This window comes from Cryptomeria japonica, chromosome 3 (assembly GCF_030272615.1).
Source record: "Cryptomeria japonica chromosome 3, Sugi_1.0, whole genome shotgun sequence".
NCBI lineage: Eukaryota > Viridiplantae > Streptophyta > Pinopsida > Cupressales > Cupressaceae > Cryptomeria > Cryptomeria japonica.
Window position 1 is genome coordinate 719889168 of NC_081407.1, and position 25285 is coordinate 719914452.

General features: G+C 39.7%; 1 protein-coding gene across 2 annotated transcripts in view; it reads right to left on the reverse strand.

The window, feature by feature from the left end:
* Nucleotides 1-25285, reverse strand: part of LOC131064329 (protease Do-like 1, chloroplastic) — a 165182-nt gene that overhangs the window by 49537 nt on the left and 90360 nt on the right. For both annotated transcript variants that reach the window (XM_057998438.2, XM_057998437.2), the window contains one exon: nucleotides 25117-25269. In XM_057998438.2, coding sequence (XP_057854421.2) covers nucleotides 25117-25269 — 153 coding nt within the window. The remainder of the gene's footprint in view (nucleotides 1-25116; nucleotides 25270-25285) is intronic.

Consider the following 25285-nt stretch of genomic DNA (forward strand, 5'->3'; position numbering starts at 1 on the left):
ATAGATTATGAATGATCTCAAAAACCTGGATAGCCCGATGGACTGTCTTCATCATCCTTGTTGCAAATTCAATGGCGACCTTGTAAGATTCATCAATCCAAGAACTCATGAGTTGGGCTAAGTTCTTCATCCTTTCTACCTCATTTACCGATTCGGGAGGAAGTGCGTGCAAAGGTGATATTGTTGGATCTTGTCGTCTCAATGGCTGACTAAGATGACTAAAGTAATTTCTCCAAGCATTAACCTCTCTTTCTAGCTTCTTATTCTTTTCCATTTCTTCCTTGAGTTTGTCATTAAGTGCTCTCACTGAATCAGTTGCTTCTTCCATGGCTTGCTCGGAGGTAAGTGGACCAAGATCAAATGTCTCTAGATCATATTCCTCTACTAGAATCTCATCCTCATACTTGTCTACCACTAGTGTAGCTATTTGTACCTTTCTAGATCCTGCTTCATCTCTAATTACCTTTGACATCTTTGTGGCCTTCCTCTTTTCGATCTCTTCATGGGAACGTCCTATGAGACTTTCCAAGTCGAACACTTGTTCTTCCTCTTCGACCACAACTACCCTTGTCAGTCTTTCTTTTAGCCAATCTGGAATAGAAGACTTTCTTTCCCTCACTTGTATTTCCCTAGGCAGATGTCTAACTTCTCTAAAGGGGGGATGTTGCTTCATCATCATTCCTTCCTTCTTGTTGCTCATTAGCCCCAACCTGGAGAGATTGACTTGATGAATGCTGAGGTGTTTGTCCTTTACCTTGTTTATCATTCTGCACCATGGATTCCATAGACTCATCAATCTCATACACTATCTGTCTTTGATCTTCTCTTTGACTTGTTTCTTTTTCATGCCTAGAAGATGTACTCGGTGGATGATCAAGATTTATTTTTTGCTTCTTCTTGGAAGGTTCTCTCTTCTCAGGTCCTTCCTTTCTATTTGATCCCTTGGAATGAGAAGCATTCTCACTCACACTTGCTTCTCCTTCCTCTGTTCTTGTTTCCAGGGTGAATGTCATAAATACATTCTGCCCTTTCAACTTTTGATGTTGTACGTCCACCCATCTGCGAGTGCAAGTTAAAACGGGATCCATCAATGCTCTTAAGTCTACAACTTCGGGCTCGTTCCAATCTATCTTCACCTCTTTATCCTCCTTCTCATAGGAAGATTGGAGATATCTACCACAGTCCTGGGCTTGATCGGCTACTCTATAAACCTTACATTTCCCGATGAGATCCAAGGGTAATCTGGAGTGCATCTTTCTTTTCACTTCTATATCATCCTGAATATTCATCCAGAAGTCTTCAACTTGAAACTCATGCTTGTATTTCTTCCCAACTGTCTCTTCCATGTGACCATGAGGGTCAAAATTCTCCCTTGAGGCAAAAGATGTGAACGAATATAGAGATAACTCCTTCTCTGCATCCTCCGCGGCTTGAGAATGAGGACATACTTCAATTGAATTCCCTAGTAGAATGGGTACAGGGATTCCATTTCCATGCTTATGTCTTGATGCTCTAGCACAGGCTGCCAACTATTTGGTCACCTCAAGTAATATTATCCTATCTGTAGGATACCTTGGCAACATGTAGGGAGGTGAAGGGCATCCATGGACCCTGATATAGGTGAATTTTGGAAACTGAATGAACCATGCACCATGCTTCTTCACGAGTTCTTGTGCCTCCGGAGACAATCTGTGATGAATCCCTCCTTGCAATGTCCTGGTGATATACATTGTGAAGGTGTCATTGATTAGCTTGTAGTCATTCCTTGGCGGATGATGTAGTTGAACATAAGATTCAGAAACTCTTATTTCTCCGGGTCCTCTCCCAACAACTCCTCTGTGTGGTAGCCCTGCATACTCAAAACTTCTGACTAAGGAATATATAACATATGAACTCATGTGAAATGACTTGGTAGGGGCTAGCCTCCTCAACTGCACGTCCAGGTTATTACTGATGATTCTAGCCCAATTGAGCTTTCCTTTTCCTTGGACAATCACTTGTATGAAGAAGACCATCCATTTGTCGAAGAAGAAGGCTTGAGAGGCACCAGTAACCCAATTGAGCATGGTTATCAAGTCTTTGAATTCTTCTTGGAAATCAATTATGTGCGGCGTATTGGGAATCTTGTTCAAACGAGGTCTACTCTTGAGTAACCAATTCTTGTTGATGAAGTTCAGACAAGAATCAGGATCATCCTCGTAGATAGACCTAGCTCCTTCCAAACTTTTGTAGATCATGTCTCTCTGCTCCAGGAGATGAAAAGCTTCACTTATAGCTTCCTCTGAAAGGTAGGCTAAGACAGTTCCATCCTCAGCTACGATCGTCCTTGAATGTGAATCATAGTGTCGAGCACATTCAATCATCAACTCGTGACACTTGACTGCAGGAGGGAAACCTGTGGCCTTGATGATGCCACTCTCAATTATCCTCTTGGCAACAGGCGACGGCTTGCCGATGTAGGGCGCTTCCCGAAACTTCTTCACATTGAAGTTTCCTAGATTGGTGTCTCTGGTATTGCTCCACTTGGACACGATCCTGGTCTCCAAATCATCGTTCTTTTGACCCTCCTTGATGAGAGCCTGTCGGGTAGTGGATCCACTAGCTTTGGGGGTTGTCATTTGATACCTGCAAGAAACGCTTAAGTTAGGTTTGAGCATGATATCTTAAAATAGTAGATTTGAGACCTTTCAAGGAAGTGATAGATTACAATTTGAAAACAATGTGATAAATCCTTAGAATTATGAATTTCCAAATTGATATTACTTATAAATTAAATCAGATTATGCAAGACTTAATCTTACAAAGGATTAATATAAAAAATCAAATCTAATCTTCAATATGCCTTCAAAATCTGATTATACATACCTCCTCCTTGATTTTAGCTATCAACCTTGAAAAAAATAGATAAAGGAAAATGAGAATTTGCTGGATAAGAGGTCTTCGATCACTTTTCAGGTCCTTCCTTTTGATAACTTAACCTTCAATCAGCTTCCAGCAAGAAGTTCGCCTTCAAAATCTGGAAGTTTGCCTTCAAATCTGCTCTTCTTCGCACCTCCAAATCTGCTCTTCTAATTTGCATAGGAGAAAATGAATGATTGATTAATGATTTCAAAACACACCTCTCCTTTATAGGGCGCTCACCTCATTTTGCCAATAGGCTGCCTTGATTAGTGCATAAATAAATAAAATAAAAACCCCTCTACAAGCTGGCCGACTTGATTATAAAGCAAAAATAAAATGTTTTGGGCGCCAAAGTGTGGATTTTTTAATTTTAGGATAATTTCAAAGCCTAAAGGTTGATTTTAGGTTGATTTTGCCAATCTTAGGAATAGCTTAATCAAGGTATATTTGCATTATTTATCAAAGATAAGGCTTAGCGAATGATTTGAAATAGGAAAAACGTGCCTTGAAGAGATTCACATGTGAGTTATTTGAAGAGACAAGGTAAATCTAGAAGATGTTTTTCTTAGACACTAGAATGTCCATGGTATGAGAGAGGTTTAGATCACCCCAAGGAAGCTCGTTTGACTATCTCACTTAGTTATATTTACTTCATTAATCAACATCTTCATGACCTTGACTTTTCACCCCTTCATGCTCTTGTCATCATTTCTTTGCCTAGTCCAAACAAGGTGAAAAATAGGTATCTCCAAGGATTTCGCCCTGGACCCTTTGGAAGGGTCAGGAGTGATTTCCTTGATTTTGCCTTAATTGTCTCATTTTTTACTCCAGATTCCTCTTAAAGGTGAGCACATGCTAGCTTTAGCTCAACGAAGCCTAGGGATTCAATTTTCTAGCTTCCACCAAGGGCAAATTAGGTGATTATAAGAATTTCGCTCTGGACCCTTTGGAAGGGTCAGGAGCGAAATTCACCTTTTGCTTGCTTATCCACAGTCAATTTCATTTTCTTCACTTCAACTCATCTAGACTCCCTCATTTTGAATCCACTTCTCAACTTGGCAACATTGTTTGATCCTCACAAGGCCAAAAAAGGAAAATTCGCTCAAAAACCTAGCCAGGGACAGGGCCTATCCAGAATTTCGCTCTGGACCCTTTGGAAGGGTCAGGAGCGAAATTCAAGTTTAAACTCAAAATTTGCATTTTGGGGGATCAAAAGTCTTTCCAAGGCAATCCAAATGGCTTCTCTCACCCTTGTCTAGGCCTGACTTCACTCAAATTTTGGAGAAAAAAATGGTTTTAGGGGTTTTCACTCTGGACCCTTCGGAAGGGTCAAGAGCGAAAATCACTTTTTAGGCTTCTTCCTCCATCCTTTCAACTTGAATCAACCTCAAAAGGCAAGAAAACACTTCTTCACACTCATCCAAGCTACAAAAAACCCAAAGTTTGACTTGTCTTGCAAGGAAAGTAGGTGATTGTAGAATTTTCGCTCTGGACGCTTTGGAAGGGTCAGGAGCAAAAAATCCTTCAAATTCATGGATCACTAGCAACTTGAAGTCATTCCTAAAGACCCCTCCCATCTCAATTTACTTTAGTCTGCAATTGCCTTTGCATAAAATTGGAAAAAAAGGTGGTTCTAGTGAAATTTCGCCCTGGACCCTTTGGAAGGGTCAGGGGCGAATTTCCATTTCTAGGACAAAATCTCTGCCTTTTATCGCTTTCAAACATTCCCAAAGGCAACAACATGTCCATTCTTCTTTTCAACATGCCTTGGATATCAAAACCTGGTCAAACAAAGAAGGAAATGAGTTCTACGTAGATTTTCTCTCTGGACCCTTTGGAAGGGTCAAGAGCGATAATCATGTTCTAGGCTTGATTGTTCATTTTTCCAACTTCAATCTTCTCTGGGAGGCAAACATAGATCATTCTCCACCTAAGGAACAAGATTTGAAGCCCAAACAAGGGAGCAAATGAGGTTTATAATGAATTTCGCTCTGGACCCTTTGGAAGGGTCAGGAGCGAAATTCATACTTTGGGCTCATCTTTCAAAGCGTCCACTCCCTCTCAAGGCAAGAATATACCAATTCACTCACCAACATGCCAACGCCTAGCCAAAACAAGGAAGAAAATAAGAGCTATAAGGATTTTCACTCTGGACCCTTTGGAAGGGTCAGGAGCGAAAATCATGTTTTGAGCTTGATTCTTGATTTTTCAAACTCTAATCCTCTTTGGGAGGCAAACATAGATCATTCTTCTTGCATCTCCACCAAGATCCTAACTTTGGCTAAGGGAAAAATGAGTGTTTTCAAGAATTTCGCTTTGGGCCCTTTGGAAGGGTCAGGAGCAAAATTCACCTTTTAGGCTAGAATCCTTCATCTTTTCCACCTTTACTCACTCCCTAAGGCTAAAACATTCAAAAACACCTCCAAACATGCCTTAGAAACTGGGAAATTGGTTTGGACAAAGAAGAAATTGAGGTGCATAAGGATATTCGCTCTGGACCCTTTGGAAGGGTCAGGAGCGAAATCCTCACTTTTGGCTAGTTTCTCACTTCCTTTCATCTCATTCTCGTCCAAACTTGATCAATTCAACTTCCTTCTATCGCAATCAAGACAATCCTCCGTCCAACTAGGTCTAGGCAAGTTCAAACTAGGTTTTTAAGGCCAAAGGAAGGCAAAATGGAAGATTTTGCTCTGGACCCTTTGGAAGAGTCAGGAGCGAGATTCTCCTTTTAGGTTGATTTTCATCATCCCAAGGTCTAAAACTTCCTCTGCAAGGAAAACATACATCAAAACCTTCTCATCTATGCCTCAAAAATCTACAATTTTGGTCATATCCTTGAACAAAGTGGAGAAAAAGGTAGATTTTGCTCTGGACCCTTTTTAGGAGCGAAATCCATGCCTTAGGTCAAAATCTTCATCATTTAATGCTTTCAATCACTTCTTACGCAAAAAACTTTGACCACAAGACTTCTTGAGCAAACCAGGAGAAAAAAAGGTGTCTACTTGGAATTTCGCTCTGGACCCTTTGGAAGGGTCAGGAGCAAAATTCATCCAATTAGGTTAAATTCACCTCTTTCCTTCTCAACTTACTTCAAACTTGGTTAAAGTCGACTCTCCTTATCACCCTTATGTCATCTTGCCATTCACTTAGCTCAAAAATCTTCATTCTCCATGTCTTAGGCCAAAATTGAGGGTCAGGTGAGGATTTCGCTCTGGACCCTTTGTAAGGGTCAGGAGCGAATTTCCTCTTCCAGGCTAACTTCCGTCATTTTGTCGCTTCAAACCTTCTTCCTAAGGCAAAAATGCATTCCAATCTCCGACATCGTGCAGTAGAAGTTTCGAACTTGGTCAAGACAAGGAGCAGAGCAGAGGAAACATGAATTTCGCCCTGGACCCTTTGGAAGGGTCAGGAGCGAAATTCATGGTTTTGGCTCATTTTACAACTCAAACCTCCTTTCCTTGCCTTGGCTATAACTTTCCAAGACCTCTTCAATCATCATCAAGTGATTTTGCTAATTAGTCCCTAAAATCACCTCCTGAATCTCCCCTTGGCCACTGACTCTGCTTAATAGGCTCTGACATGGAGGAAAACAAGACTCTGACAAGAAAACCAACATTCCAGACCTACCCTGACCTGAGACCTATCATCTCTTTCAACCAATCTATCCATCTTCATTCCCCTGAAAGGTAAAACACCTCTTGCGACAACCCTAGGGTTCAAGGTAGACAACCTATGACCTCTGACAATCTCTGTGCAATCCTGGATAAATCCACTGTCAACTCCTACTAAGGGCTACGTCCCAGCAAGTTCAGACCTGGGGTTTACGTCCCAGACCAAAATCACTCTTCCAAAGCAATTCCCAAATTTGCAAGTTTCAAAATGATGAAAGATGCTATCATTTAGGTTTTCATCTCCTTATAACCCCTTTCCCTTTGCAAGTTGAACCCTAAAGAATAATAAAGCTTGTGCTTTATAATTAAAGTGACACTTTCCCAATTATGGCGTCAAACTATAGAAAAATATCACTTTATTGCGATTAAATAGCTTCAAGCATCCAAAAAGACTCCGGGAGGTGAGAATCATGTAGCAAAGTTCAAGACCTTTCCAACGAGCTATAACACATAGGCATATCAAACCAGATGAAGCCAAAAACCCCTTATTACTCCGAAATGGCTATATACATAGCCTTATTTTAATTTATTTAATCGCTAACTTAGGAAATATTTAAATATATTAAAATATTTCCATAGAGCCAATAATAGCCCAAAATAACCAACCAAACATGAATCTGACTCTGTCACCTGTCTGTGACTGATGCCGGACAAGATGGGCCAACTGGCAGTCCCATCCCTAAAATCTAGGGATGCTCCTAGAAACTAGGAAACACAGCCAATCTTCCTGAAACTGAAACCATGGTATGGTCCCGTGGAACCTCAAATATGGAAACTGCCACAACCTCCTAAAAAGTAGGGAATCTCCCTAAAATCAAGGAACTGCTCCCAACGGCCCACAAACTGCCTGAAACACCAACTCCGGATATTGAATACCTTGTGTGAGTCTGTATCCACCACTGCTAGCCTACGAGACCCCCATAACAAGCTAACTCACATGTCTCTACTAGACAAACTAAAGAGGGGACATGACACACTCCAAGGGGTCAAAGAGAAAGGAGGGACCTAAAAAGAGAGAACCATCCAAGAAGAAACAAAAGGTGAATCCTGATAATCCATCGAGTACTTCTTCTAGACATGAAAAGGAGATAGGTCAAGGAAAGGATCAAAGAGAGAAGGTGTATGAAGTAGATGAGTCTATGGAATCCATAGTACAAAATGATAAACAAGGCAAAGGACGAACACCTCAACACTCATCAAGTTAGTCTCTTCCTCTCCAAGTCGGTGCTAATGAGCAACAAGAAGAAAAGAATGATGATGAAGCAACATCTCATTTCAGAGCCGAGAGACCTTTGCCTGAGGAAATACAAGTAAGGGAGAGAAAATCTTCCATTCCAGATTGGCTAAAAGAAAGACTTACGAAGGTAGTTGTGGTTGAAGATGAAGAGCAAGTATTTGATTTGGAAAGTCTTCTAGGAAACGGTCAGGAAAAGATCGAAAGGAAGAAGGCTACCAAGATGTCAAAGGTAATTAGAGATGATGCAGAATCCAGGAAGATACAGATAGCTACACCAGCAGGGACAAGTACGAGGATGAGATTATGGTAGAAGAATATGATTTAGAGACATCTGATCTTGGTCCACTTACCTTGAAGCAAGCCATGGAAGAAGCGACCTATTCAGTCAGAGCAGTTAATGATAAACTAAAGGAAGAAATGGAAAAGAATAAAAGGTTGGAAAAGGAGGTTAACGCTTGGAGGAATTATTTTCGCCACCTTAATCAGCCGTTAAGACGACAAGATCCAGCAGTCTCACCCTTGTAGGCACTCCGTCTTGAGTCAATAAATGAGGCAGAAAAGATGAAGAACTCAGCCCAACTCATGAGTACATGAATTCATGGATCCTATAAGGTAGCCATGGAATTTGTAGCAAGAATGATGAAGACAATCCACAGAGCTATCCAAGTCCTTGAGATCATAGATGAAAAACTCGGATTTTGCAATAACTCGGCAAGGCCAAAAAAATTTTAAAACTCGGGACTCGCCAAAACTCGGCAAAAAACTCGGCAAAACTCGGCAACTTTATCGAACATTTGAAAATACATTTTTTTTTTATGTATAATTCAAAAACACACATTTACACCAAATTTGTATAACATATATGATTTCCATGATATATAAATCAAATTTTTTTGGTAATACATAGCAACAAATGCAAGTATCATAGCATAAACCAAAAACCAAGTGCAACATATGTATAAGAGTTCAATACATATCAACGTATCATAGTGACAGTCTCATAGAGTTATAGAGTCATAGACCACAAAACAAGAACCTCTGAAATTCTGATTACATATCAAGTTCAAAGTTTGGTATCAATGAAATTATGAAAATAAGAAATCATAAATTGCGTCTACGACTAAAGCTCAAAATAGATTGTGGCCGCTGGGTGGGTGGTGCTGAAGTAGTGGCAACATCCTCAACACTAACAGGTGCCTCTTCTGCATGATCAACCTCCTGCTCCTCCTCACGTGCTGCCACTTCCGCATCCCATTCCTCTCCTGCCCTCTCCAACTCACTCAGCTGCTCATTAGTAAGGAATGGATCCAAATCATTATCAACATCATCAGGAGAAGCAACCCATTCTGCTGCATATGGATCAATGTCATCCAAGTCAAGTGCTTCATGTGAATCTTGCCCTAGCACCTTCTTCTCATGTAATCGAATGTTGTACCGCACATAGACAAGATCATTCAAGCGTTGTTGAGTCAACCTATTGCGCTTTTTTGTGTGGATGTTCTCAAAAACACTCCAGTTGCGCTCACAACCAGAAGCACTACAAGGCTGTGATAATATGCGGATGGCAAGCTTTTGAAGATTAGGCGTTGTGGCACCATAATCTTCCCACCACAAATCTGCAAGGATACAAAATGTGATTTATAACTTGTAAAGATTTCAATAATCTTAAAGAGAGAAATAAATGGTAAAAATTAAACATATGTTTTTTTTTACCTGGTCGTAAGGTGGCTCTCCTACGTTTGCAATCAGGTGAAGAAAACAATTCCCCTAAGGCCTTCTTATAACTCTGCAACTCATCAAGTATCAGGTCTCGAAGGATCTCATCATCAACTAATCTCCGAATGCATGTGTCAAGGCCAATTCTAACCTCTGCATCTGCTTTGAAACTCGGAGAGTAAAAAAACTTGGGATTCAAGAAGTAGGCAGCAGCATGAATATGTTGGTGGAGTTGATGGTTCCACCTCCGATCAATTATGCGCCATATGGGTTCATACTTGGTCTTGTTCGACCCATACAAGTGTTGAATCGCCTCTTTGGCCTTATCCATGGCCTCATATAGATACCCCATGGAGTTATGATCCCCATCCACCATTCGTAGCACCCTCACCAACGGTTCCGACACCTAGATATAAAAAATCTAACAAAATCAGCAGATTGAAATATTAGAAAATTAAATAATAAATCATCAATTAAAGTTTCAAAACTTACATTGATGATCTCCTCCACCATCTTGGAAAAATTAGTATCAAAAATGGCAATCACAACCTTCTCTGCTTCAGGCTTTGTAGCATAAGGACTCCCCAACCATCTTTCACTCACGAACATCCGCTTCAGGTTGGGCAATGTAGCAAGTATGCTCTGCAAGGTGAGGAAATTGGTAGCAAAGCGTGTGACCCCCGACCGCACAAGATCCTTACCTTCAGTGTGTTCTCTCATAAGATTCAGGACCCATGTGTGATTGTAGATGTATTTGGTGATATTCCTTCCATCTTCAACCACTTTCTTTACCCAACTTAGTTTCCCTATGTCCTCAAGGAGCAAGTCAAGACAATGGGCAGCACAAGGGCTCCAAAATAATGTCGGATGTCTAGCCATTAGAAGTTTGCCGGCTGCCACATATGCAGCTGCATTATCAGTCACAACTTGGATGACATTCTGCACTCCCACATCCATCACCACTTCATCCAACATGTTGCACAAGGTCTCCGCATTCTTCACTTCATTGGAGGCATCAATTGATTTTAAAAATACTAACTGTCCTCCTGAAGCAACTAGAAAGTTGATGAGTGTCCTGTTCCTACCATCTGTCCATCCATCAGAAAGAATGGTGCAGCCATTCTTTTCCCAAATAGTCCTTTGCTCTTCCACTAATGCATGAGTGTTTTGGACCTCATCCTGCAATAACGGTCCACTTACCTCGTAACGGCTTGGGGATTTGAACCCCTTACCTGCCACAGTCAACGCGGTGACCAATTGGTCCCAAGATGGACTAGAAATAGCATTGAACGGAACATCGTTGTACATAAAAAATCTAGCACACGCCACCTTGGCTTGTTGGTGAGCCTCTTTATTCCATGCAGTGCCAAGCAATCCAGGTTGTGCACCAGGAGTGTTACGTGGAATAAAGAAGTTTTCCATGTTGCTGTCCAAAGTTCCCTTTGCTCGTATCCGTGGACCAAGGGAAGAACCAGATGTCCCCACATCTGTATGTGACCCCATGGAACTCAAATCTGCCCTTGGGGCTGCCATTGCCTCTGCTGTTCTCTTTTTTGTTGCCTTCCTTTGATCATATGCTTCAAGCGTTGCTATTGCATCTCTCGTAGCCTCTTCAGTACATTCCGTACAGCTTGTGGTATCTCGGCATTGAATTTTTGCAAGGTGATATTTGAACCTATTAATGCCACCTTTTACAATTTTTTTGCAATGGTTGCAAAAAACATCTCCTCGTTTTGGACCTGGTCTCCCATGTTTCCAACAAGGGTCTCTCTTTTTGCCACCAACTTTAACTGTAGAAGCTGAATCCATTTTCTTTCAAAAAGATGTGGAAAAGAACCTAGCAAAAGAGAGGCAACATTTAGAGATAAATAACATTGTTACCAAAAAAAATCACAAACATCCAAAAATTACAATGACTGTATAACTGTATTTTATTTACAGTCAAAATAGATGACTCTCTAAAATTAAAATTTTTAATTGGTTGTGTATTTTTTTAAGTTTTTAACTTCAAATTTAAATTTAAATGAAATACTTTAATACACATTGACATTACACAGTTGACAGTCATTTCAAATGACTATGAGTATTTCACAATTGACTGTGTAATACACAGTCATTAATTACAATGTACATTAATGATTAATGTATTACACAGTCATCAGTCATTTGAAAATGACTATGTATTACACAGTCATTTCAAAATTTCAAATGACCGTGTATTACACAGTCATCAGTCATTTGAAAATGACTGTGTATTACACAGTCATCAGTCATTTGAAATTTTGAAATGACTGTAATGACTGTGTATTACACAGTCATTTGAAAATGACTGTGTAATACACAGTCATTTCTCATTTGAAATGACTGTAATGACTGTGTATTACACAGTCATTTGAAAATGACTGTGTAATACACAGTCATTTGGAAATGACTGTGTATTACACAGTCATTTGGAAATGACTGTGTATTACACAGTCATTTCAAATGACTGATGACTGTGTAATACACAGTCATTTGAAAATGAATGTGTATTACACAGTCATTTGAAATGACTGTGACTGTGTAATACACAGTCATTTGAAAATTTGAAATGACTGTGTATTACACAGTCATTTGAAAATTGAAATGACTGTGACTGTGTAATACACAGTCATTTGAAATGACTGTGACTGTGTAATGATGACTGTGTAATACACAGTCATTTGAAAATTTGAAATGACTGTGTATTACACAGTCATTTGAAAATTGAAATGACTGTGATTGTGTAATGATGACTGTGTAATACACAGTCATTTGAAAATTTGAAATGACTGTGTATTACACAGTCATTTGAAATGACTGTGACTGTGTAATACACAGTCATTTTCAAATGACTGTGTATTACACAGTCATTTCAAATGACTGATGACTGTGTAATACACAGTCATTTGAAATGACTGTAAATTGTAATTACTAATTACTAATGATTGTGTATTACACAGTCATTTGAAATGACTGTGACTGTGTAATACACAGTCATTTGAAATGACTAAGACTGTGTAATACACAGTCATTTTCAAATGACTGTGTATTACACAGTCTTAGTCATTCGAAATAAAACAATACAAAAAGATACCTGGTTGTGCGTGCAAATGCAAACAATACAGTCATTTTGACTGTGTAATACACAGTCATTTCAAATGATTGTGTATTACACAGTCAAAATGACTGTGTATTCGAAATAAAACAATACAAAAAGATACCTGGTCGTGCGTGCAAATGCAAACAATACAGTCATTTTGACTGTGTAATACACAGTCATTTCAAATGACTGTGTATTACACAGTCAAAATGACTGTGTATTCGAAATAAAACAATACAAAAAGATACCTGGTCGTGCGTGCAAATGCAAACAATACAATCATTTTGACTATGTAATACACAGTCATTTCAAATGACTGTGTATTACACAGTCAAAATGACTGTGTATTCGAAATGAAACAATACAAAAAGATACCTGGTCGTGCGTGCAAATGCAAACCCTATGCAAATCGCGTGGCGTTTTTTGCCTTCCGGAGTCGCGCGAGCCGCGAAATGGAATAAAGACTTCGGTTTTTTTTTTTGCCTGCGACTTAAGTCGCGTTTTTCTCGCATTTTGTGCTGCGTTTCGGGCGGGTTTTGGCCATTAACGGCGATTATTTGCCAAAAAAATCGCGGCGAGTATATAAAAAAATCGCCCCGAGTATTTCCGCGATTAACTCGCGCGGGATTATGGATCGCGATTACTCGCGAGTTTTTGAATTGCTCGCCGAGTTTTTCATCTATGCTTGAGATCATTCATATTCTAGTGGTGACTGTGGATGCCTTCACTCACACTAGAGATATTGTCATCCCTGTATTACAGGTGGTAAGAAGGACATCAAGACAATTTTAGCACAGGAAAAGATAATTGGTGGAGGAACCCATAATCTTCTACAATGGTCAACTTTGCTCCAAATAAAGGAAGTTCTATTCGAGGACATCAATAGTAGATGAAGCCAAGTGGAGAATACTATCCATCCTATTCAGGATAAGGTGTTTGATGTATTATGTACAATCCTTGACAGAAGGATACAGATCGAAACAGATGTGGATGTCCAAGAATTGGAAGATAGGATCAAGGTTATTTTTTGGAAAGAGGAGAACATGATCACAGAAAAGCAGTGAGATAAGATGTATGCTACTATGTTCCTGATCGAGGGAACAAAAGAACTAGAGCACGGGTGGAAGATGACCCTTCTTGCAGCCTTTGATCAGGTCCTTCACTTGGAAGACTGGATAAAGAACCTGCATGAGATTCCATTGCAGAGATCGAAGGGATTACATCCAGATTCATTGAATATGCCAGAAAAGAACATAGAAAAGGGAACAAAATTCTAGATGTAAAGTTATTATGAAATGATGTGGCAATTCAATTCCTATTGGGCTATGTTTCCTCGTTATTTGTGCCAATTTCTATTGGCTATGGAGTGATAATACTTATCTAAATAAGGTCATTTTTGTAACAAACCTAATTAGGGTTTAGGTGTCAAAATCTCAGCCTTTGATCTTCTTTAGATCCAGGCCGTTCATTGTATTTGAGAGTTCTATATAAGCCCTCACTCAATTCATTTTAAAGAGTTAGAAAAGAGAGAAGAAGAATAAGATTGTTAGCAGCAGAGATAAAAGTAGTGAAGAGAGAAAGTTGAACAATTGTTGTTATATTTTGCTATGAGATCAATGATGTATTGAAGTCATGGTGTTTTATTGCAATCTTTGTATCTTTTTACATGGTTGTTTATCTTCTTGAATCACTCTTAGTGGAGATAGTACCTAGATTTTAGGATTAGATTGAGTGACAAATGTTGTGTTTGATCTTTTGGTAAAGCTCATAGTTCAAACCACTAGCCCCTTACTGATTGTAAGTGTGCCTTGTGTGGTCAACTAGAGATATTGGAATAGTTTAAGAGTTCAATCATTATTCAAGATATTCGTATGTATCTTATTGATAGTATCTATTTCCATTAATGATTCGAAAATCATTGAATTCCCTTAGAAGATCGCACCGATTCCAGTAGAGTTGTTGTTCTTTGGCAATACTGAGATTGGTAGAGTTTCACCAAGATCACTCTCCATTTAGTCATTCTTAGGCCTAGTTTAACATAGCCCTCTCGAATCCCCTATCTTTTGCCCCTTTTTTTGAAACATCAGTTAGTATTAGGAAAATCCAGTTTCCTCATTGAAAAGTAATTGCAAGAACAAGCTTTCTTAGAAAGTACGTAACGCCCCTTGATAAAACAACAAACACAACGACCACTGATGCTTATCCACAAGTAGAGAACCTACATATACGAACCTTGGAGCTGCTCCGATTGATCCTTTTGCGAAATCTTCAACATTCGGGGAAGCTTTATTCAAGAGAGGATAAGATACCTTTAGGTATTTTATTCTATGTTTGGTCGTGTACAAAAGACACATCAACAAGTACCGAGGCGAAATTTTATTAGGGACATGTACCTCTTGAAGGTACAAGAGCGAAATCAGGTGAAGAGCAAGTGCTTTGCATTGGAAGACCGGCTGGAGAGAAGACTAAAAGCAAGCAAGTTGGCCTATGAGCATTAATGCAATAACAAAACCAATTTCACCTTTTGGCGCCAAAGACTAATTTGAATTTACAATGTCAGAGTCGGCCAACTTAAGGGAGATGCAATTAAATTTATTTATCCAAAGCAAAGTCGGCTTTTAGAGAAAGAGGTGAAGGCGCCTATTTAAAGGAGGTTGAATCTTAGTTATCCATCATTCATTTCAAGACATCTTATCTTCCTACAACGCGAATTCAAGATCAGATTTGAAGAGCGAACTTCAGCAGTCAACAGGCAAATCCTCAAGAAAGGATCAACATCTCTCCAGCTTACACCTGATTCAAAAAAGGTGAACTTAAAGAACAAGATCCACCAACAGTTAAAGGAGTGAATTCCAGATTTGTCAATTACAAGACAACAATCTCCACAAGCTGAAGTTCATCAAGGAAAAGAAAGAAATCAGAAGGACCAAGTTGGAAGGAAGATCGGAACGAGGATCTCAAGAAGGATATTTTGACATCAAGGTCAGAGAAAGACCTCTTCAAGAGGATCTCATAGGCAAACACAAGAGAGTTAAAGGAAGGGTACATCGTTCATCAAGTATATCAAGGACGATGGAGGATCGACAAAAGTCATCACAGAGGAAGTACCAAACAAGGTGGCATCCTAGTCACTGTTCCTCCAGTCAGATAGGTCCACATCAGCATGTCAAAATTCAATGTACCTGACTCACCAGTGATAACACAAACTTCGAGTCACCTACCCCTGACATCTATTGGTCCATTCTCATGAAATGTAATTTTCTCATTGGCTAAAGGAGTTTGTTGTAACAAACCCTAATTAGGGTTTTCTGTCTTGTAATCCTAGCCATTGATTGTAAATCAATCAGAGCCATTGAAATGTAAGGAGCTCTCTATATAAGGCTCTGGCTCTTCATTTGTAAAGGTTAATAGTTAGTTCATAAAGGTAAATAGCTAATGATTAATAGCAAATAGAATAGCAATTAGAGTAGATTAGGAGGAGAAGGCAAGAAATTGTTGCCTAAATTGTAAATGAACTCCATTTTCATTGAAGTTAAGGTGAAATGTGTTCTTTCTTGCAATATGCATGGTTTCTTGTTGAATCTTCAATTTTAGATGCTAGATAATTAAATTGGATGGAGAAAAATTGTGGAATGCACTCGCGTGGAATCAGCCTAGTCCAAACCACTAGCCTCTTACTGATGGTAAGGGCGCCCTGCGTGGTCAACTGGCATCGAATGAGCTTAATCTCAAGTCGTTACGCGTCTATTGTTCATGCATTAACTTGAATGATGACCAGTGTTTGACAGTGATGATTTGAACATCTTCAGAACTACCTTAGAAGATCGCATTGAGCTGGTGTCGAATTGTTCAGTTTGATGGTAAGACCTAGCCGAGTAGGACTCCACCAAGTTGTTCATCCATCTTCTCGCATTCTAAGACTTAGAGTAGACTTTCTGAGCCCTATATCTTTTGATATTTCTTTATCTTCCAGCCAGTAGATAGGACTTGAGTTCCAGCAAATCAGACGCTCAGGCATTCAGATGTAAGTGTGGTGACCTGTTTCACACATCGCCCAATTGCAAATGGGGGCCCTCTCTTTTCCTGCTTTCTAGGGTTTTTTTGTTAGTATCCCGTGGCCTTCTGCTTCAGTTTTGTCAAGCCTTGCTCAGTTTTTAGTAGTTCAAGCCTTAAGGATTGAAAGTTAGTTTTTGCAAACCAAGTGATTATAGAGTCAGGACACCGTCAGAGTGCTTAGAAAGGCCAAAGGACGAAGATCGCAATTGATTTGGACGAATTTGAACAACTTTCTATTTTTAGAAAGTCTGCTTTTTTGCTTTTTCCTATTTTTTAGGAAGTTTTGTTTTTGGCACTTTTAGCCCGATCCCCGGTATGGCTATTTTTAGAATGTTTTCCCTATATTTTAGAGGTGTTTGCTTTTTGCTTTTTCAAAGTGGGGACCTAGGGTTTGCATTGATACCACTAACCTGCTTCAACCGGGATCCAAAATTTCCAAGTTTTGACCTAAAAAGCCAGTATCCTACATTTTAGGGGTCATGATGCTTCAGATGGTTTGCCTAAATATGGATTTCAAATTTCAAGTTAATCTGGTTAAATTTGGTTAAATTGTGAAATTTTGAAATTTTCCAAAAATTTTCTCTGTCTGACTAATGGATGATGTTGAGTGTTATGGCAGGTGATGAAAAACTCCACCCAAGATGGTAGCAATGGAGGAGTCATAAAAGTCCGCCAAGTTTGGTAGAAAGGCTTCAAACTTCGCTCTATGATGGGGGTGATCAAAAGTCCGCCATGTTAAAGAGGCCACAAAGAGGGAGCTCTAAACTCCGCCATGCCTTGAGAAACCTTCTAAAGTCCGCTATGATGAAGGGACTCAAAAGTTTGCCTAAGGGGAACACTCTAAACTCCGCCATGCCTTGAGAAACCTTCTAAAGTCCGCCATGATGAAGGGAGTCAAAAGTCTGCCTTAGGGGAACACTCTAAACTTCGCCTTGTGTTGAGAAGTATTAAAAGTCCGCCATACATGATGAAGGAGATGCCTTCAAAAGTCCGCCCCCTTGGTGATAGACCAAAAGTCCGCCCTCCTTGATGCCTTCAAACTCCGCCCTTGGTAGCCATGTCTCAAAACTCCGCCCATGTTGGAGGTATTCAAAAAGTCCGCCCTAGCAAAGAGTCATGATGTTTATGAAACTCTGCCCTATCCAAGCAAGATGATGGTGATCTCCCAAAAGGCCACCATGTAGAGTGATGTCTAAAGTCCGGTCATGATGGTGTGCAAGCCTCCTTGATGCCGTCAAACTACGCCTTATGGTGGAGATGTCATAGAAGTCTGCCCTCCTTGATGCCTTCAAACTCCGCCCTATGATGAAGACCTCCAAAAGTCCGCCATGTAGGGGTAGTTCCTAAACTCCGCCTTGGATAGTAAGTCCAAAAGTCCGCCCTATCATGGGGAATGTCCAAAGTCCGCCATGTAGGGGTAGCAGAAAGTCCGCCCTATGCCTTGGGAGTGGTCTCAAAACTCTGCCATGCTTAAAGAGGTAGCCCAAAACTCCGCCCTCCAAGCAAGTAGCCAACCTTCTAAAACTCCGCCCTATGTTGATGACCAACACTTAAACTCCACCATGCAAAGGAAGAGCATCAAAGTCTGCCCAAGATGCTAGCAATGGAGAGGTTCGCCTTGAAAAGGTAATCAAAGTCCGCCCAAGTTTGATAAAGAAGATGGTGGCGTCATAAAAAGTCCGCCCACATGATGCGAAGGAGAAAGGCCACCCATGAAGAGAGCTTCCAAAAGTCCGCCCAAACTTGGAATTGAAGACAAACAAACATGTTGAAGGCCTTCAAAAGTCCACCCAAGTATGAAATTGAACACTTAAAACTCCGCCCTACTCTTGGAAGTCAAATAAAGTCAACAAGAATGTGAGTGATGTCATCAAATCTTCAAAAGAATCGAACTTATAATCAATTTAGAATGTTGGAAACTGAGATTTTCAAAGATCAACGAGCTGGAAAATCAAAATGGAAACTCAAAATTAAAATGGGAAAGGAGATATTTATGATTTCAGACTGAGTTCCAAATTAGAAACTTTATGGAAGATACTATTTTTCGAATTAATCAACTAAAAACAATTTAGAAACTTGCACAAGTAAAGGATTTTCGAACTAAAGAAGATGACAATACTTTCCCAGGATTTGAGTTAGAATTAGAAACATGAATTGGATGATTTTTGCATATTTCTAATTAGGAATTCAACTTCATTACAAATGCATCATTTGTAACTTCATTTTACACATCAAGAAGTTCGAACTTCTTTAGCTGAGGAGAGCATAAAGAAGTGTTTACAGATTGGAGTTCATCTGGAGAAAATTTCGATATTGCTTGCAGTTGGACAAACTTCTTGACGAAGGATTCACGGATTTTTGAGTGAAGCCAGCTGGTATAAGGAAGAATTGTTAATTCTTTCTGAGTTTTCTGAGAAAATTTGTAATGTTCCCCTGCCAATATACGGCAATATGGAGAGTGTGCGGGTGTGACCGTACGATGAAGGTGAGGGCATACGGTGGAGGTGACCTGTGAGTGTGCTACGTACGGTGAGGGGGTGGAACCATACGGTGCAAATGAGAGTGTACGGTGGGGATGTAGGAGATGATGTACGGTGGGGATGTAGGAGATGGTGTACGGTGGGGAAGGTGTAGGTGGTGAGAGGTGTACGGTGGTAAGGTACGGTGGGGTGTACAATGGAGGAATGACGTACGGTGGAGGAATGGCGTACGGTGGGGTGTACGGTGGAGGAATGGCGTACGGTGGGGTTGGTGAGATGTATGGTGGAGTGAGAGGTACGGTGAGGTGAGAGGTGTACGGTGGAGGTATGGTGTATGGTGGGGATGTACGGTGGAGGTGTGAGGTGTACGGTGTGCTCCAGTGAATGTGCGGTGAAGGGTTGATCTTCCGTAAGCAATAAATTCTAAATATTAGGAATTCCTTGTGCATGTATCGGATTAACAAATATGCAATTGGAGTGATAAACAATGATGAGATTCAAGATTTACCAGATCCCGAATGAATACAAATAAACAGAATAGGGTGAAGTGTGAATCTCACCGAAACTGCAAATACCAAATAGGGAGGGTCTTTCACCTCTGAAATGGCGGCTAGCAGAACTCCAACAGGAATTTGCACAGGAGAGAAAAAATACCAAAATTCGCATACCTACAACAATGACTAACACGGCCATATATATGGGCTCCAGGAAACTTCTCAAAGGTTACAAACGGGCCGACATGACCAACCAAAACTTGCCTAATCTAATTAAATAAAAGGGCCCGAAAGATTTGTTATTCAATTTGGGGCCTTACAAAAGTAATTAGATAATTATATAATTATATCGGGGACATCACAAAATTCCAGCCTTATTTCAATCTATTCGAAGGTGAAGTTGAATTTATGATGCAGATTTGTGCATTTTTTGAGTTTTTCCAAAGTTATTGAAAATGATTTTTGGTGGATTTATTTGAATTCTTAGTGAAGGAAAATCATTTTTTTGACTAAGTAAAAGAATGTTTTGGAGTTATAACACGTAGTGTGGTATTGTGATCACAACCATCCTTGAGATTGAAGAACTTATATACGAGAATCCATTTTTTTTGGCTAAGTATGAAAATGAAATAAAATTTTCAAACACTTAGCCATTTGCAGCCCCTATTTTATTCAATTCACGAATTAATTTCTAACTTAAGCTTCGTTCTCTAATTGCAGATTCTAGGCACTATGAAATTTCAAGTAGACAAAGATGCTCCTCCTGAGTCAAGGATGACTTCAAAGTGGAAGAATGTTAGCGACGCTAAGCTCAGGCACATCAATCTGAGGGTGTTCAAGGAACGGATGTTTGGTTTGGACAACCTCGTGCCTACCACAATCGCACAAAAGATGATGAAGAGTGGCATTGTGCATGCTGCTGGTTTTCTTCCCACCATGCAATGCACCGAATTAGTAGCTGAATGTGCCAGGCATTACAACCCCGCCACTAGGGATATTGTTGCACCCGATGGGAGAATATTGGTGAACATCAATGATGAGGCCATCAGGGAAGCCTTCAGAATTCCGAAGTATCACAATGTCGTGTATGTGACCAAAGATGAAGCTGATCGCATGTATCAGGACCACTTAGAGGAGTATGACGCCATTGTCAATCATTCCTGGTTGGATAAGCCAAGGAAAGGTGCCTCCAAACTTCAAAGGAAGAGCTTGGTGAGAGCATACTTCAAGGAAGATATCAGAGATACGATCGTCCCGTTGAACAGGATAATGGGGAATCCTCAAGGTGCTCCATTCGAGCCCTGGATGTATTATTTTATTAATGAAATAATGAATGGAGTGAAGATGATAGATTGGGCTCGGATGACAAGTGACAACCTGAATAGCCAGCTGAAGAACCTGGAAGCAAATAGGACCTTCTTCATGAATTCGTACATATTTTATTCCCTGGCTAGAACCTACAGATATAGAGGTCTTACTTGCAGAGGGAAAGTGGGAAACAAAGAAAACCAGTTTCCAGTCTATGATTGTTACCCCTAGCTCCACGTGGAAGTAAATGACACATTTCTCATACACATCACACAAACGTTGCAAGGTGGACTGCATCAAAGACTCTCCCAAGAGTCTATGGACTTCATCAGTAGATTTGGATATTGGTATATCCAATACCCAAAGTTCACTTACCTTAGAATCCAGGGGTTCGCCGAATCTCCCTACAAGCTTTCAGTTTACCCTACCAACCGAGTTGTGTTGCTCGAAGTTGTGAGGCAATTGGAGGGGTCTATGGCAATTCAAAGAGAAAAGCAGAAGAAAGCAGGAACCTCCTCTCTCATGATTGAGAATGGACTCAGAACATGTCCGTCGTCACAAGCTACTGCCACTACTGAGAAGGAGCTGGCTTGGTACCCCTTTTATTAGTACAAGGCAAGGAAGAATTTTGATCCGTTCCACAAAATAAAAAGGATCGAAGGGATGACATTTGAGCATAGAATTGATTTAGAAGATTATTGGGCTAACGCAGCCAATAGTTTCGAGGTCAGGAAGAGATTTTGGTCAAGGATTCCCTTGAGCCTGGTGAGAGCAACGGAGGTGTTTAGAGTTGTTGACCAAGTAGAAGACAGCAGAATGGTGTTGTTGAGTGGAGGAACCATACTATCACAGAGATGACCTGTTGTATGTTAGAGAACAAAAATTTTCCAATGAAGTTTTGGGCTAAGGCAATGTATACTACAATGCACCTTCTTAACCAATCTCCCACACAGGCCGTCAAGAAGATGACCCTAGAGGAAGCATGGTTTGGGAGGGAAACCAAAAATCAGCCTTCTCAAGGTGTTTGGTTTGACAATATATGTTTGGATTCCAGATGCAAAGAGGACTAAACTAGATTCCAAAAGTCAAAAGTTGATGCTTACACGCTACAATGACAATCATAAATCCTATCACCTGATTGACGTGGACACTAATTGTCACACATTCAATAGAGATGTTGTTTTTGATGAAGAATTTGAGCCCTTTCAGCTCTCTTCTCTCATCGAGATTCCTAAAGATCAGCCTTTGTAGATTAGTCTTCCATTAGCTCCACCTAAAGGAAGGGATTTTGACAATTCCGAAATTGTGGAATCTCCTAGGCACAAACCTATACCAGCAGATTTCCCTCAAGACAACCTAGATCAGCATCCAGATGATTTCATTCCAAGCAGCCCAAGTCATGATGATCATCCTGACTTGGAAGAAGATGCTTCTACTCTCCGTCCTAAGTGGTGGTAAAAGTTCATTAGTGATATTCAAAATAACGAGCTTGTTGAGGGTAGATCATCGAAAGGCAAGAGCAAGCGACATACTGTCAATTTTTCTCTTATAACTAACATTTAGAATTTTTATGAGCCCTGGGACTATTCAAAGGCGAAAGGTAAACCTGAATGGGAAAAGGCTATCGAATCTGAATATCATAGTCTTTTGAAGAACAATACTTGGGTTTTGTCAGATCTTCCACCAATGAAGAAACCCGTTGGTTGCAAATGGGTCTAAAAAGTGAAATACAAAGCTGATGGAACTCTTGATAAATACAAAGCTTGGTTGGTGGCTAAAGGATTCTCGTGGAGAGAAGGCATTGCCTATGAGGATACCTTTGCTCCTATAGCAAAGATGAGCGCCATCGAGCTAGTTCTAGCCATTGCAGCACAGTATGGCTGGAAAGTCCATCAAATGGACATGAAAAGTGCCTTCCTCAATGGTGATTTGGAGGAAGAGGTGCCTCCAGGTTTCAAGGTTGTAGACAAAGAACACCAAGCATGGAAACTAATGAAGGATCTTTACGGCCTAAAGTAGGCCCCCAGCCCCCAATGTGTGGTACATCGAGATTGACAAGTATTTGGATGCATAGGGCTTTCAAATAAGTCCTTTAGATCCTAACTTGTATGTCGAGCATTGGTAATGACATCATTCTTCGTGTCATCTATGTGGATGATATCATCATTACTGGTAGTGGGGCATTTGCTTGATCAGATCAAACTAAACTTGTGTCAAGCCTTTGATATGACTGATTTGGGTTTTCTGCATTATTGTATCGGTGTAGAGGTTTGGCAGACAGGTAGCAGCATTTTCATTTTTCAATAGAAGTATGCCAAGAGTTTGTTGGACAAGTTTAGGATGACTTATTATAAACCTTCATCTACACCTATGGAGGATGGGTTGAAACTTTCAGCCAAATCAAACTCACCAGTGGTGAATAAGTCTGCATTCAGGCAACTAGTTGGCAACCAATAGACCTGATCATAGTTATGTTGTGAATTACATCTCTCACTTCATGACAACTCCTAAGGCAGAACATTGAGTTGTAGCAAAGCGTGTACTAAGATATGTGAAAGGGACACCTAACTTTGACATTCTATATAGTAGAAGCAAAGATCCTCAGCTGATTGGTTTCACATATTCAAATTGAGCAGGCTTTGTTAATGACAGGAAATCTACTTTTGGATATGTTTTCAATGTTGGTACGGGTGCAGTCACATGGACCAATAAGAAGTAGTAGGTAGTAGCTCTTTCCTCAACAGAAGCAAAATATTGGAGAACTATTAAAGCAACATGTGAGGCAGTACGGCTACAAAAGATGTTTTTTGACATGAAAATGTCTCAAGTAGGGCCTTCAACCTTGTTCTTTGACAATAAAGGGGTTCTAAAGCTTGCCAACAATATAGTCTTTCACGAGCGAACAAAGCATGCAGAGCTTTGTCGTTTCATACAACAGCTTGTTGAAGATGAATCTATGATGTTGTAGTATGTGCCAATTGAGGATCAAACTGTAGACATTCTAATCAAGTCTCTAAGCCTAGACAAGTTTGTAAAATTTAGGGGGCAACTTGGTGTAGTTAGTAGAATGACCATCAGGCGAGGGTATTAAAGTAATATAGTTAATATTTAGCATATAATGATCATTTATGTCGTTTAATTAGTTTTAGTAACTTTCTTTTATTGTTTTCGTTCTCAATCGTTTTTGTTTTAGAAACATCGTTTGTACTTGCTTATTTAAGGAGTTTCGTCTCCTTTGTTAATCTAATCAATTACCATTTCATATATGGTGTTGACTTGGGGCATATAAACACATTTGAAAATGATAGTAAGCCTTAGATGACTCTCTCTTGCCCCAGTGCACAAGATGTTATTTAAAACCATGTAATATTCCATTATTAAATCTTCATGGTTTAATAAATGCGAATTCAACCTCTAAGACCATTGTTCTATAGGTAGAACTTAGTTAAATCCCCAGGTTTATAAAAAAATAAATTGGAGAGCAGCTCCCTTACAGAATCTATTTACAAAAAAAATTACTGTAATTTATGCTTTTGCTTTTTACTCTCTTGGAACACTATGACTGCATAGTATGGTATTAATGTAGATGATAAATTCTTTTATTATTATTAAAAATTACTCCTTCCTCTCTTACTAATTCAGCCATGCTTTTCCACAACTAGATTTTATTTCAAAATAAATTCTTTATTTGGCATCTTAAAGCACAAAGAGTGCAAACTAGATCTTCTATTTACTTTTCCACTTCAATAGTTTATGTTTTCTCTATCGTTCATAAATTATCTGAAAAATGATATCTGAACCTCTTGAACTTCCTACCTGTTACTGAAATTTCACTCAATTGATTCTAATTTTATCCAAAGTCTGTCCTTATGAGCCAGGTCTTTTTGTCTCCAGTTCATTATGTTAATTTTCAGTTATTAACTTATTTGTATGGAAAGAAATGAAAAAGATAAAAGGAGAAAGTAAATTGAAATATAAACGAATTCTGTGTAATAAGATATCATCCAAGGGGAAATGAAATAAAATAATACAAGTTGATGGAATCAATTGTAGTCTCTTAACAGACTAAAGCACTACACATGCCATGCTTAGAGTCCAAATAAAATGCCAAATTTTACAAATTTAGCCTTACAGCTTTTCCAGCTGGTCCATCTGCGGGAGCATCAAGCACCAGTACTCCAGTTACACCAAGTTGCTCAACAGATTGATCTGGTGCAAATTTAATACCCAATATAGGTCTAGTGATTTTCCCAAACTTAACTAGTTGATCAACAATGCCACCTACCTGCAAGAACAATACC